General features: G+C 35.2%; 2 protein-coding genes across 4 annotated transcripts in view; both read left to right on the forward strand.

The window, feature by feature from the left end:
* Positions 1-8,950, forward strand: part of amotl1 (angiomotin like 1) — a 41,898-nt gene extending 32,948 nt beyond the window's left edge. For all 3 annotated transcript variants that reach the window (XM_043259354.1, XM_043259353.1, XM_043259355.1), the window contains 4 exons: positions 3,346-3,462; positions 4,821-5,005; positions 7,715-8,140; positions 8,754-8,950. In XM_043259354.1, the coding sequence (XP_043115289.1) occupies positions 3,346-3,462; positions 4,821-5,005; positions 7,715-8,140; positions 8,754-8,842 (817 nt within the window). In that variant the 3' untranslated portion in view covers positions 8,843-8,950. The remainder of the gene's footprint in view (positions 1-3,345; positions 3,463-4,820; positions 5,006-7,714; positions 8,141-8,753) is intronic.
* Positions 8,951-11,276: 2,326 nt separating this feature from the next.
* Positions 11,277-13,214, forward strand: her8.2 (hairy-related 8.2). The gene is made up of 4 exons (XM_043259558.1): positions 11,277-11,683; positions 11,772-11,867; positions 11,999-12,077; positions 12,372-13,214. The coding sequence occupies exons 1-4, from the start codon at positions 11,618-11,620 to the stop codon at positions 12,758-12,760; spliced, it is 630 nt and encodes a 209-aa protein (XP_043115493.1). The 5' UTR covers positions 11,277-11,617; the 3' UTR covers positions 12,761-13,214.
* Positions 13,215-14,148: the final 934 nt, after the last annotated feature.

Below are 14,148 nucleotides of genomic sequence, written 5' to 3' on the forward strand. Positions count from 1 at the left end.
AAATAATTAGACACAAAACATCAATCTGAGTTGAAATATTGTATTAATTTAAGATGCAAGATGACGCCAAATTGTCAGTCACAGCAGAGTGATACATATAATTATTAACAATCAAGATCATTTGTAGTATCCGGATGAGCCTGTGTTATTAGTTTTGCCGGTTGTTATCTAGAGTGGGGGAACTATGACATCACTCTATAGACAAGCTGTTAGCATAAAACTGGTTCCCTCAACAAAAAGCCAATAGGATTTTTCTATAGGCTTTTGGATTATTGCAAAAAATTAGCTCTGTGTTCAATCATAGTTCATGAAACATGAAACACAAATTTTGTCCATTGAGATAATCTTCACAAAATAATATAAATTTTAGGAATTTTGATGTCTAAATAAATAACCAGAACTTAAAAGCTAAACTTAGGCTATAAACAAGCTATACAGCACCACAGTCGCTCGTCTTCAAAGTCACCACCTTGCTCATGACCACTTTTTTTTTAACTCTATGTTATAAATTGGAATAAATACAAAACTAGAACCGAAATAAAACATGAGACGTATAATAATTAGTAGAGTGAATAAATCAAGCAATCTAAACCTAAAAGACATATGAAAGCATGTATTTCTACAAATTTGAAACTGAATTACATTAAAACGACTAATTTTGTGGATTGTAGTGGCCATGAAGGATTGTATCACAATGAAATACTGTATAGACTCTGCAGAGCAAGAATGTTTAATGCTGTTTAAGTAATTTGCAGAATTTTAAAACTGACACATAATCTGAGGTAGTGTTGAACAGATAAAATATGATGTAATCATATTTCTTTGTTCTTGGAGAACTGGAGAATGTTTTTATTAAATCATTTGTATTATTAAAAATTAAAAAATATAAAACTTTTTATTAAATTTTTATACATTTTTTCATTTATATACAATTATCATTGATTTAATGAGAATATTTTGATTGAAAACGTGTCTGCACATACTATTCAATAAAATTTTAGTCTTAACAGTGAGAATAAGTGAGTTTTTGGATATGGGAAAATAGGGAAACTTATTTTAGTGTATAAAGTGCCACATTTTAGCTATCATTTTGTTAGGGTAGGTACATAAAATGTTATTTTATTTTTGATTATAGAAAATTCTCAGTAACTGCTTTATATGTGGCATAAACATTTAATTTTAATGTAGCCATATGCATCATTGGTTTCACTTTCACAGTGACTAAGCCAGTAATGTGGCGTTTACATGAAATAATCCGAACCCAGTCTCTGCATCAGTAGGAAAGTGTTAAAACAAGCATCTCTCAGCCGAAGACTTGTGTTGCATTTCTTGGCAAAAAAATCCATTGTCAAACAACAATGTGAGAAACTATTAATTGTTGATTCTACATATAATTGTACTATACATTACATTAAGATTAGAAAATACTGTAAATTAATAAACTGTTCAGCGTGATGACGTCTAATGCCCCGACAGGCCTGTAGTCCCATTTAGCAACTTGTTAGCAACAGGTAAAAAAAAACAGGAATAGGGGTATAGCCAATCTGTTGTGTCATGTCATAGAAAAAAAATTGAAAGTATGTTGAGCTTGTGTGAACCACTGAATTTTTTTTTTTTACCTACGAAGTGACATCATAGTTCCCCCCCCTCTATAACAAACCTTGAAATGTAGTGAATGACCAATCAGAATCAAGTATTACTAATTAATAAGTAGTATAATTAGATGCAGTGTCAGGTTCTTTAGCACACCGTGCCTAGATGTACCTTCGCTTCTTAATAGAGATACTAAGGTGCTTGACCTTGCTCTGTTTTTTTTTAATAAATATATATATATTTATATCGCGCACCCTTCCTGGACCCACGAGGACACCAGCGTGCATGCACGGGGAAGAGACCGGTCTCCCGAGGAGAGGCGCGTTCGGTACTTAACGGCGACGGTAACGAGGCTAACTCAATCCAGGTGTGCCTCGTCACACGCCGCCAGACCTGAACAATACCACGCCCCTCCTCTCGAACACACCCACTCCCGTCGGTAGCCTGGTGAAGGGCGGCGAATAAGGACGGGGTGATGGTGACAATAAAGAGGAGGGCAGCCGACTTGTCACAATATATATATATATATATATATATATATATATATATATATATATATATACATTTTCTAATTTATTTTATTCCTCACAATTACAAGATTTTTAATTATTTATATAGTGTTACATTTACTAGCTGGAGTGCCCACAAACTTCATCAGTGGACACTCTACCCCTAATGTTTGTGCTACCCTGACTGTTTTGCTGCTGAGTCTCTTATTGTGTAGTGTTTGTTCCATATTATGTCTGTGTTCTCTTGCCCATTGTTAGTTCCCTACGACTAACTATTAATTAACTACTCCCCCGTTATCTCGTTATTTTGTGTATTTAAAGTCCTGTTTGTCATACAGTCCCTGCTGAGTATTGACTTTGTCATACAAAGAGTTTCGCTGTGTTTAGTTTGTTTGTGAACTGACCTTTGCTTGCCTCTCTTTTTGCTCTGTCTTGCCCCTCTCTGCACACTATCTGCTGATCGCTCAAATTTCCGCATGTTATCTGAATTATTCATACTTTTTTTTACCTCTGTCATTCCTATTTGACGTTCTCTTGACCCTGCCTATTTTGACCAGCGAGGAATCAAGTCGAGCGGCAGCTGATCTTCACAAGCCAAGTCGAGCTACAGTTGATCTTCACAAATCAAGTCCAGCCACAAGCCGCAGTCGAACTTGACAAATCAGGTCCAGGCACAATCGATCCTTATATCTTGAGCATAGGAGCCACACACTGTGCTCCAGAGGCCTCATCTGTCCATGAGCCTGCTACAAAGGCCTCATCTGCTCACGGATCTACTCCCAAACCCTTTTAGGTGTCGGCTTATGCTATAGATCCTCTGGGGGTATCCCCAGTGACTGCAGAATGGTGTCGGCCTGTTCTGTAGATCCCCTGGAGGATGTCTGCAAGGCCTCGTTCTGCTCTGTCACAGCTATGGTGGCAGCCTTTAAATCCTCGTCCTGCCCAGTCATGGCTATGGAGGCCATTAACTTCTCATCCTGCCCTGCTACAGCCATGGAGGCCATCCCTAAGTCCTCACCTTGCCCTGTCATGGTCATGGAGGCCATCCCTGAGTCCTCGTACTGCCCTGTCATGGCTATGGTGGCCACCTTTGAATCTTCGTCCTGCCCAATCACTTTCATAACTTTCCTAACACATAGACATGTTAACAGAAGTATTATCATTTTTTTGACTTTTTTTGTACCTTATTATTAATTCTGCACAAAGCGACAGATTTATTGTATGTTTATTTGTTTTTTTTCAGGGATACAACTATAATCCAGCATTCACGCAGTGGCAGTTACAGCGACAGCTCACTGTGGCTGCATGAGGATGAGAACAGGATCCAAAGCAGTCGTCACTGTCAGGAAATGGAACAAAGGTGAATGTGATTGTTTTTAGAAATTCTTAGATATACTATTACATGTTATGTACTGTCACGTCTTTGGACTTTGTTATTGTTTTGTCATGTGCCATGTGTTCAGTGTAACCTACTTTTAGTTAATTGTCTATTGTCTTCAGCTGTGTGTGATTAATTTAGTGATTTACCCGGTGTATTTAAGTCCTGTGTTTTCAGTTCCGTTTGTCCGATCTCATCCGTATTTGCGTGTGATATTGTCCTGTCTATCTGCCTGCCTGCCTGCCTGCCTGCTGCCTGTCTGCCTGTCTGTATATTGTTTATTTCATCCCTGAGTGGATTAAAGCCTTTTATTTTCATTTATACTAGTCGTGTGCTCTCCTGCTTACCACGCCTGTGACATGTACAATTCTAATTATTGACTAAAAACCAAAAAATACAATATTTAAGTTATTGAAAGAAATAATAAATGTCTTTATAATTGATGTTAGATGCTATCTTTACAATTAAGTTACTTATTAAGATAGAAATTTAGATTCTTCAGCTGGTTAAAGTGCCTGATTCAGAATTCTTCTAACATTAATTTTATAATTTAAGAAGTGCTTCTGTTGTCATACTTCAATGATGTAACTAAAGTATCAATTACTGTTGTTGTTGTTTAGTTTTTGCTAGCAATTAATGTTATTAATTAAAAAACAGTGTCTGAACTGCAGACTAGGGGGAAAGGATTGACTAAAAAGTGGAATTAGTCAAAGGAATAGTTAAAAAAATAGTTAACCCAAAAATGAAAATGACTGCATATTTTACTCACATAAGTATGTATATGTATTCATGTGTATGTTGTTGAATACATTTGGCCAAAATCTAGGTTATACATTAGGTCAGAACAGACTTGCCTGCTGCATGATAAACATGGATGAGCAGTCTCCTGTCCATTATTTCTCCTAAGCACACTCAGGACGCAGAGTTTCTGTTGTGGCCCTTAGCTGTGGTGTTGGCTAGCCAGGACGAATCATTAGATATGAAGATATGACTTCTTTTAGAGGTGTTCAGAACCAAACTGAGCACCAGGCCGCCAGTCTGTAGATCTCCTCTCGGTATGCAGGTTAATCTCCAGTACCAAATCATGGTAAAAATTTTATCTTTTGCTCAATTTACATTATATTATGGTGAAAGGTGAGATCTATGTCATGACCCTAGTGGTATATGTTAAATAGTCATATTTTAGAATTGCTTAAACATACTTTCTTCACCTTTTTAAAGCTTTAAGTATATAAATTAAACTTAAAAATGCTAGTGAACTTTATGGTTATGCTGTTTCTGATAACTGTGTGTCTGAGATAAAAAAAAAAAATAACAAAGAATTGCTCTGCATGTCACAGGATGAAAGACTTGCATGCTCAATTGCTGGAGAAAGATGCCATGATTAAAGTCTTACAACACCGTTCCCGTCGAGATCCCGTCCCCCTGCGTCCTGCCCGCTCGGTGCCCTCCATTTCCATAGCGACTGGACTACACACACGTCAGTCATCCCAGTCTGATCGCAGAGACCATCACAGCTGGAAAGGTAGTACAAATACATATACACTCATTCTGATTAATGTCTTATGCTTCCTAGCATGCTTCCTAGGTTTGGGTTTTGTTTTCCCTTCATAATAAAAACCTTCATTTAAAAACTGCATGTTGTTTACTTATGTTATCTTTGATTTAATAATATTTAAATTTCTTTGAGCTGAAACATTAAAGTCTAAAAAAATATGCAAAAAAAAAAAAAAAAAAAATCAGGAAGGCTCCCAATACTTTTTCACACCACTGTATCTGCAGGTACTGCGTCGTAAAACTAGCCTATACACCTTCGGGGGGTTATCACTTGTCCTCTGAAGCAGATTGATGGGTTTTTGTAACAAAAAATACTTTTAATTATAACATAAATAACTGACTTAGGATATTCTTAGGATATTCACATTTTGTAAAGAAACATTCTGCTGGTGTAGCACTAGCTACAATGTTATTTTCATTTGGAGGTATTGGAATAACAAATTTCTTTAAGAAAATCAGTATATGTAAGTACAAATCCTTGATTGTTCATCAGCTGTGAAAACCATAACATAATTTTTAACCCAATTAGTATGAAAAAATTATGTTTGTAATTTTAACATTCCATATTATCTGGGAAGAATTGTGTTTGTATTTAAGAATCCAATATAGAAGTCTATGAAAATTAGATAACTGAATGGGATGTTTGTTGACCTCAAAATCACACTGTTCCTTTTAACTTTTTCAAAAATAAGATTTGGAATAATATACCAAATCTTATATTTATGATTAATTTAATGTTTAATCCAGTTCAACTTGAAAGTTGTCGTAACAAAATCAAGTACATTCAAACCTCCTTGATTATATGAATTGCATAAAATATTTTTGTTTAAATAGTTCTACCTCTTCTAATAGTTCTAAATCCCTCATGAGCCACATGTCAAATTTCTTTTAAATTTTCAACAAAAATGGCTTTATTCCTCTCTAATTGGAATAACTTCAAATTCAGTAAAAGGAATATTAAATATATGACTGAATCTATTAACCAAAAATATTACAGACATTTATATAAAGTTTGTATTGCTCTTTTAAAATACTGACCAAATCCAAAAAATAATAATCTTAATCAAATAGAAAATCAGGTTTTACAGTATCACAGGCTTTATTTTTATATCACAGATACATCACAGACTTCTTTCTGTCTTTTGTCAATACAATGTGCAACATTTCTTATGAGAAAGAAAATTGAAATCTTAGATTACTATATAGTTTTTCATAGAATTCTTTATTTAGGATCTTCTAATATCTGCTCATTAATTATAAGTTTATATGTACTGTTGACATTAATATTTCTTTTTTCTAAATTATGAAAGTGTTCAGTATTCCTTTCACCATGTTCTATCCATTTCCATCAAGTACGAATGAAAGCTCCTTGTGTCAAATTTTAATATTATCCAATTCAGAATGCCATTCACTTAACATTGACTAATTTATCATTAAAAAGTGTATTGTTTAATTTCCAGTAATTTGGCTTATATTTAATGAATGGATTCATTTGGATAAATCATTTGAAATAAGCCAAAAGTCAATTCTGGATCTCTTAGATAAATCTTTATTTCAAGTGAACTGGATTTGGTGTGGATTTTTTTTGTTTCCACACATCACAACAGCTTAAGTATAGACATAGATATGAAATTCTCCATAAGTACCTTTTATAGTTTATAGACAATTTATAACAGGATCATTTATGCAGTTCCAATCACCCCCCAATATTAATTTAGCTTTAATGTGTCACGGATCTGCCAGGTTCCATCTCTACCCAATCCCAGTGATCCGCCTCCCCTGAATAATGATCATTCACACCTTCACCTAATTATCCACTCAGCACCGCAAAATATTACTTAAACATGCACCCAGCATCATACATACAAAGTGGACTCTTCTCAAAGCTCCTGTGAATAGACTTCCTGGAATACTTATATTTTGCCTGCTCATTGTGTTTACTCCTGTTCTCCGTTGTCTCCTGAGATCTGGTCCTAGTCTTTTGTGGTTGTGGTGTGTGTGTGTGTTTCTCTTCTCTCCTGGTGTTGTTTGACAAAGATAAGGACTGTGATTTACATTGCATTTGTCCTGCTACTTACTAACTGCTTTCGTCATACTGAACTGCTCCACCAGCAGAGTTCTCTGTATGCTCATCTGTGTAAGTAAAAATTTTATCTAGAACCTGTGAGTCTGCATCTGTTACATGAAGCTAAGGCATGTGTTTCTTGTAAAAAAAAATAAAAAAAAATAAATAAAAAATCTGCTTTCAGAAGATTTGCAAACAAATATACAGCTTTGCTCTTAATCTCTGCGAAGTGCAGTAGAACAAAACGTAATATATAATAATAAAAAAAAACTTTCAAAAGGTGTAGAAAATCATTTTTTTATATAACAAGCAAACTTTTTCATTTTTGGTTGAGCTATACCTTTTCAACATTTCCAACATTGTTAATAATTCAGTTAAAATTATTTGTGAAAGATCATGTGACCCTGAAGACCGTAATGGCTGTAAAAATCTGCAAATAAATTATATTTGAAAGTGTATTAAAATAGAAAGCCATTATTTGACATTGTAATTATATTACTGTTTTTGTTTATCAAAAAAATGCAGCTTTGAGCATCCTTTTTTATTTTGTCACTCATTATTAAAATGGGACCTGGGAAGGTTTTACTTAATGATTTGTGTTTTCTTTTGCAGATGTTCTCCTGGGAAAAGACCGAGCAGAGCACATCCTTCCCACTCTGCCCTGTCTCAGCCCTGCCTCTGTCTCTTCATCTCTCCCTGCCTCCTCTCTTCCTCCATTATTCTCCTCTTCTCTACCTTCCTCTTTTCTCCCCTTCTTGGCCTCTGCAGGTTCAAACAAATCATTAATAACCTCATCTTCATGTGTTCCCCGCTCCAGCACTTCCTCTCTTCCTCAATCCTCTTTTTCCACAATACCCTCTTCTTCCACATTACCCTTGCCCTCATCTGGCTCTCCTCTGCCTCCTTTATCATTCTCTCTCCCCTCCACTCCTCTCCTGTCCCTTCATTCCAAATCTGCCAGCAGGGACGGCAACAGTCAAACAGTACTGAATCCAAGGACACTTAGCGCTGCAGCCTCCAAAATACAAGAAAAGACAGGTGATACAGACAGAGAGAAAAGCAAGTGATAGTTTAGCTTCTGTATTTATACAATCATATGCAGGGCACAATTCTACTCAGTGATTCAAATCACCATGAAATCAAAATTGTTGTTTGTATTTTGTTGGAACATCCTGTGTTTGTGAACGATTTGTCCATTCACATCATAATGTAAAAAATCTTAAGTCCCCCCCCCGTGATGTCTTTCTATGTTCATGGACAAAATCAAGTTTAGTTGATTATACATCACAATAGAGAAGAAAAGTTGGTTCCATTTATACTTTATGCCAGCTTTAAATTGAAATTCAGTCTCGACCTTGCAGATAAGATGCTGTGATCATCATGACAAATATCGGTCACAAAACCACAAAGTAAAATATAATGTAACAGTGGATTATGTATTGTAACAAAACACAGTTTCAAGTCTTGATGTCTTTGTACATGGTGCCCTACTGAAAAAAAACATTCAAAGGGCTAAATGATTTCATTGACAAAATATTATAAAGAAAAAATTCTAGTATCTTAAGAAATAGTGTTATAGAAACAGTATAACCGTTGCTGAAAAAAAAGGTAAGACAAAAATAATTTTTTAACATTGTGTTTATATGTGCAGAATCTCCATTCAGCCAGGCTGAAGGCCTAGAAGGTCAAGTACAGAAGATGCCCCTACCTGACTTAGATCTGGTGGAGATCCTTATCTGAAAGAACAACCCTGGAAGTAACATTCCTACAGACAGGAGAGCACTTAAGAAAGAGTGAGAAAGTGAAGAACAAAATATGAATGAGTATAAGTTTGAAAAAGAAAGGAAGTCATAAAGAAAATGTGTAGTATGTAATGGATTACAAACAAAAGAGACAGAAAGGAACAAAGGAAAGTAAAAGCTAGAATTTGGTATTGTACCTCTAAAATATTTGTTAATTGATTCTAATGCTGTTTCTGTTCATTTTTGACCCTCTCCTATTTAGTTATTGCATACGTCTTAAGTTGCATTCAGTGTTAATTTATCAGTTGCTTTATAAGTGCATTCCACCAAGCTGTATATAATTTGATCATATATTTGTGTCAGTCTTCAGAAATACAGTGTTGTACTGATTTGTTACATGTACAACGAAATTATTGAACAAAAACGAACTGCAAATAGGCTTGTTATTAATTAATTTTACAGCAAACTACTGTTTTGCCTAATGAGTGTTTTAAAAACACCATGTTGTAAACTGTGTATTTTGGCTGGGAATATTTTAGTCATGATGAAGTGAGGTCAATAACGATGTTTAATGTATGAGTCAGAAAGTCAAAATCCAGTCATGCATGATAGTTTGGTATCTATTTTCAAACACCTATTTCAAACCTGTCTTGTTTAAAATTAGGTTTTATTTTTTTGTAATTTATTGTATTGATTATTAATTATTATTATTTACATACTCCAAAAAATACAGTATTATTTTTGTGTATTATTTTTGTGAAAGTCAAAAAAGTTAAAAAAAAAAAAAAAAAAAAAAAAAAAGCACTTTGGGCTGGATTGCATTTTTATTTTATTTATTTATTTATTTATTTATTTTTTGATCAGTTGTTTCACCACATTATGTACACGTATCTAATTATCAAAAAGATCATTATTTCATTCTTTCTCCAAACTGGAATAAAGTGAAAACCTTTACACAGAGCTCTCAAAGTCTCTCTAAAATTATTCAGTGAAACATTGTGCACATACATTTTGCACAAATTAAGCACTATGTGTTGCAAACAGTCTGAAACTACATTTGAAAAAATATATATAAATATGGTGGTAGTAATATCATTATGAAAAATATGTGCAATACTGTAAATGCTAGAAGCTGAGATTGTCCTATATAACTGTTGTGTGTGTTCACAGGCTTTGGCTTTTTGAGCTGTTTTTCTAGGGGTGAAAATGCTTATACAAGATGTTTAGGAAACCCCAAAGCATAATGTGTGTAGTTCAGTTGCTATGGTAAATTACTATAGGATTTAATTTAGCACTTGTGTGACTTTGATATACTAAATATTCATTTAACATTTTGGTTGATTGTGCACAGAAGAGGCATGATTTTCATATTAGCTTAGTGTAATGATTTTAAATAGGACATGAAATATGCAAATTTTGAATGTGTCCCTTACCTGACACATTCAGGGCTGTGTTTCCCAAAAACCTTATAAACCTTATAAAGTACTTCAGTAAGCAATGACTGAAAATTTTCCATAGTTGTCCATAGTGCACAAAATATTGTTTTCCCATGACAATGCAAAAAATGACAATATCTCAAACATTTTTCAGTGAAAAAAAAGCCAAGGAACCAATGCAGCCAAATACGGTAAATTTGTTGAAATTAATTATTAATTATGAATTAATTAAAATTTGTAATTTACATTAAACTGCAAGCTGCATCTACAAAATACAACAGAATTGTACAATAACTAGAATAGCTCTCTCTCAAAATGTGGGTGTGAGTTCAAATGTGAGAGGTTGCTTATACAGTGCAAATATGATGGATTATCCTAAAATAGAAATGGCAAACGTTCTGCTGCGTTAACCTAACTCTGTCAATGTACACTTGTTGCAGAGAGAAAACAGTGCACCTGCTTACACAACTGCACTGGGCACTTCCCAATTTGCTTCCCCCTCCTCCTTTCACTGGGTCACTTTCATTAGCCGTGGATCAATGAGCGGTTTGTCCGGTGGAGTTTCCCACGTCTGTATGCTCTGCTGGCAGTCGCGTGGCTCTAGTCAAACAGATCAGAAATTAATTCACAGACATCTGCTCGTGGCCCGAGAGCACTCTGACATCTTCTCACATTCACTGCTGGAAGGCAAAGTGACTCAACTTATGGCCTAGTTAACCTACCTGCTTATTTTTTCTTAAGACTTCTTTAACCATATATTCATGCATGTATTAAGGTTGTCTCATGTTTTATATTATGGAATTTTAAACAATTTGTTAAGTAGGATTTTTTTTTTAGCAGATTAAAATGTCTTTTGTCTGTCAGAGTTCTGACTCTGTATACCTTCGGGATTGGATTTGGTTTCGCTTAGGTCTATTAGAGACAGGACGCTAATATGCATTTGGTCTCAGGTGGGTGACTGTAACAGAACACTCTAATGAGATCCTGGGAATGCCAAGCCACCTTGGAAAACTATCCTGTGTTTTCACGTGACACACAAAATGTGTAGTTTCTGTGTGCGGAACGCCTCTAGGCTGGACATCTGTTGTTTGCTTTGAGTAGGCCTATGTGTGTGTGTATTTGGGGGCTCATGCATTGAATAGAGGCGGTGACCTGTCATTTGTGAGTGATAGGAGTGAGCGTGTGGGAAAATATCTCAGGCAAAGAGCTTGTGCATTGAGATGCTAATGCCCCTCCTATAAATATAGGGCGTGCACAGCGCGGAGGGCCTTAGAAACACCCAGCACTTAGATAGGAGTGAAACTGTGAGTGAGTGTACTACTCAGAAGCCACTGGAGATGACTGCAACCAACCTCCAGCAATATGCAGGCCAAAAGCACATCAACGCCAAAGAGGAGAGAAAGGTATTCTATATATATATCAAGTATAAAATGTTCTTAGCCATGTTATGAAAAGCATAGACTTTTGTTTTATGACTTTTGGTCTTTTCAGCTGCGTAAACCCCTCATTGAGAGAAAGAGAAGAGAAAGAATAAATCACTGCTTAGATCAGCTGAGAGAGACAGTAGTTGGAGCTTTTAGGCTTGATGTAAGTTAAAAAAAAAAAAATCTTCCAAAAATTCTTACATATTTAACATACTGTCGTCACACAATCTTTAAACTAGTTAATCTTATATTAGTACCACTAGATTCATCATGATTTTTTTTATCATAAAACAGCAGTCTAAGTTAGAGAAGGCTGATATTCTTGAGATGACGGTGAAACATTTGCAGAATATCCAGAGCAATAGAGTTTCTGGTAAGTAAATAACATTTTTTAAATTTTACATTTTTCAAGTGCCCAGTGTACAAACTTCACAATGGTCATTGTTATTTGGCATTGTTTTAGTATGATTTTTTTTTTTATTGCATTATAATTAAGTGAATTTTCCCCATTTATGCTTTGGCCGTTTCCTAAAAGGATGCCATAAACTCTCGTGAGTTCAGCAATATCACCAAAACAGAGCAACAAACAATTTCACTGATTTGTTCATTGCATTGTTGACGTTTAATTAATAACAAGTATTTTTGTGATCTTTTTGTCTCCACTCAGACCCCATTCTGGACACAGAGGCCCAACAGAGGTACAGTACTGGATATATCCAGTGCATGCAGGAAGTTCACAACCTTCTACTTTCATGTGACTGGATAGACAAAACTTTGGGGTCCCGTCTGCTTAACCACTTACTGAAATCTCTACCTCGATCAGCTAAAGACTGCCCTCAGCTACCCAAGAACTCCCAGACAAGTACTTCTTCTAACCATAGCGACTACATTGATTTCCATGCTGATGATTTAGAGAGTCAAAAAACCTGCCCTTCTTCTCCTGCCTTGTATGAGAGGACCGCCCAGTCTCAGAATCAGTGTTCTACTCCCATGAGAATGCCACACAATGTGGAGAGCCCACACTTCTCAGTTCTAAAGATGTGGAGGCCTTGGTGAAATATCTGTAATTTGGCAGTGTAAAGCTATGGTGTGTACATGTGTTTATGTAGTACATATGACTTCTGTATGTACCACTTTGTGTGATTGTCAAATGAATAAGTATGCTGCCAGTCTGCACAACGCAGAGCTGTATACACCCATTTTGTGCTGACTGTGGTAGACCCTCCTCTAATATGTATCTTATAGATATGTTTCACTGCACATGTGTGAGGTGGATCTAGACCAGAATAGTCCCCATTTCAGACCCTCTCTACTTCCTCTCTGAAGTAAAAGCTACTGTAGCCTGCATTGTAGAAGGCCCCTAATAATAATTTTATTTATTTAACAACAAAAATGTAATGAAGTGTTAGAACTCTTTTTAAATTAAACACATTATTTAGCTACTAATGTCAGATTTAATTCCTTATCACGTCTGTGTACATTTTTTAACAGTCATTAATAAAGAAATTGTTTGCAACATGTACATAGTAATTATTTTTCTCTCACCTATTCAGATGCAAATATATAAATGTCTAAAATAAACAATGCTAGTCTATGTTTGAGGACATTTTTGACAGATACAGTTATTCCACATTCACGTGCAAAGCATTCCTCAAGATGCTAACAATTATATACAACAAAAAAAAATAATTATGCTAATATTCTGATTTGATTTATTGTTATTATACTGACTCCAAGCTTTTGAATGGTATAATGCTGCAAGGGGTTTTTATTTTAGTTTTATTCATCAAATAATCCTGGAAACAAATTTACCTGGCTATTTTAAATATTGATAATTATATAAAATGTTTCTTGAACAGTACGTCAGCATATTAGAATAAATAATGGAGAACACTTCGGTTATATTACTACTACATAATATTACTGCTTTTGCTGTTTCGGCTCAAATAATTGCAGGCTTGGTGAGCAGAAAATTATTCTTAAAAGAAAACAATTCTTACTGTTTAAAAAACGTTTGACTGGTACTGTATATTATTATTGTTATTAACAAATGAAAATAAATGCTTCATACCTACCCACTTTCACACATCAGAATAAATAATGAATTGTGTAACAATCCCAAAAATCTTACGTGTGCCAAACAGGCTTAGTTTTCTTGGTGCAAATGTTATTTTGTTTATTATTATTATTATTATTTTAGACTCTAGTCTAACGTGACCAGGACGTATTTACGTAACAGTAATGAGTTTAATGTTGCCTATTCTGTAGTCAGTAGAGAGGCACATCGGGCGCCAGTTGAACAGTTGGACACCTGTCGCTCACCCACCCCCTCCCTCTCCTTGCTCTGTTCTATTCAACCCTAACTGCAGTGTGCAGCTGCCAACTGACGGCATTAACTTACACCCGCACGACCCTCGACCTCTGTGAGCACAGCCCAATTTTGA

This window comes from Puntigrus tetrazona, chromosome 15 (assembly GCF_018831695.1).
Source record: "Puntigrus tetrazona isolate hp1 chromosome 15, ASM1883169v1, whole genome shotgun sequence".
Classification (NCBI taxonomy): domain Eukaryota; kingdom Metazoa; phylum Chordata; class Actinopteri; order Cypriniformes; family Cyprinidae; genus Puntigrus; species Puntigrus tetrazona.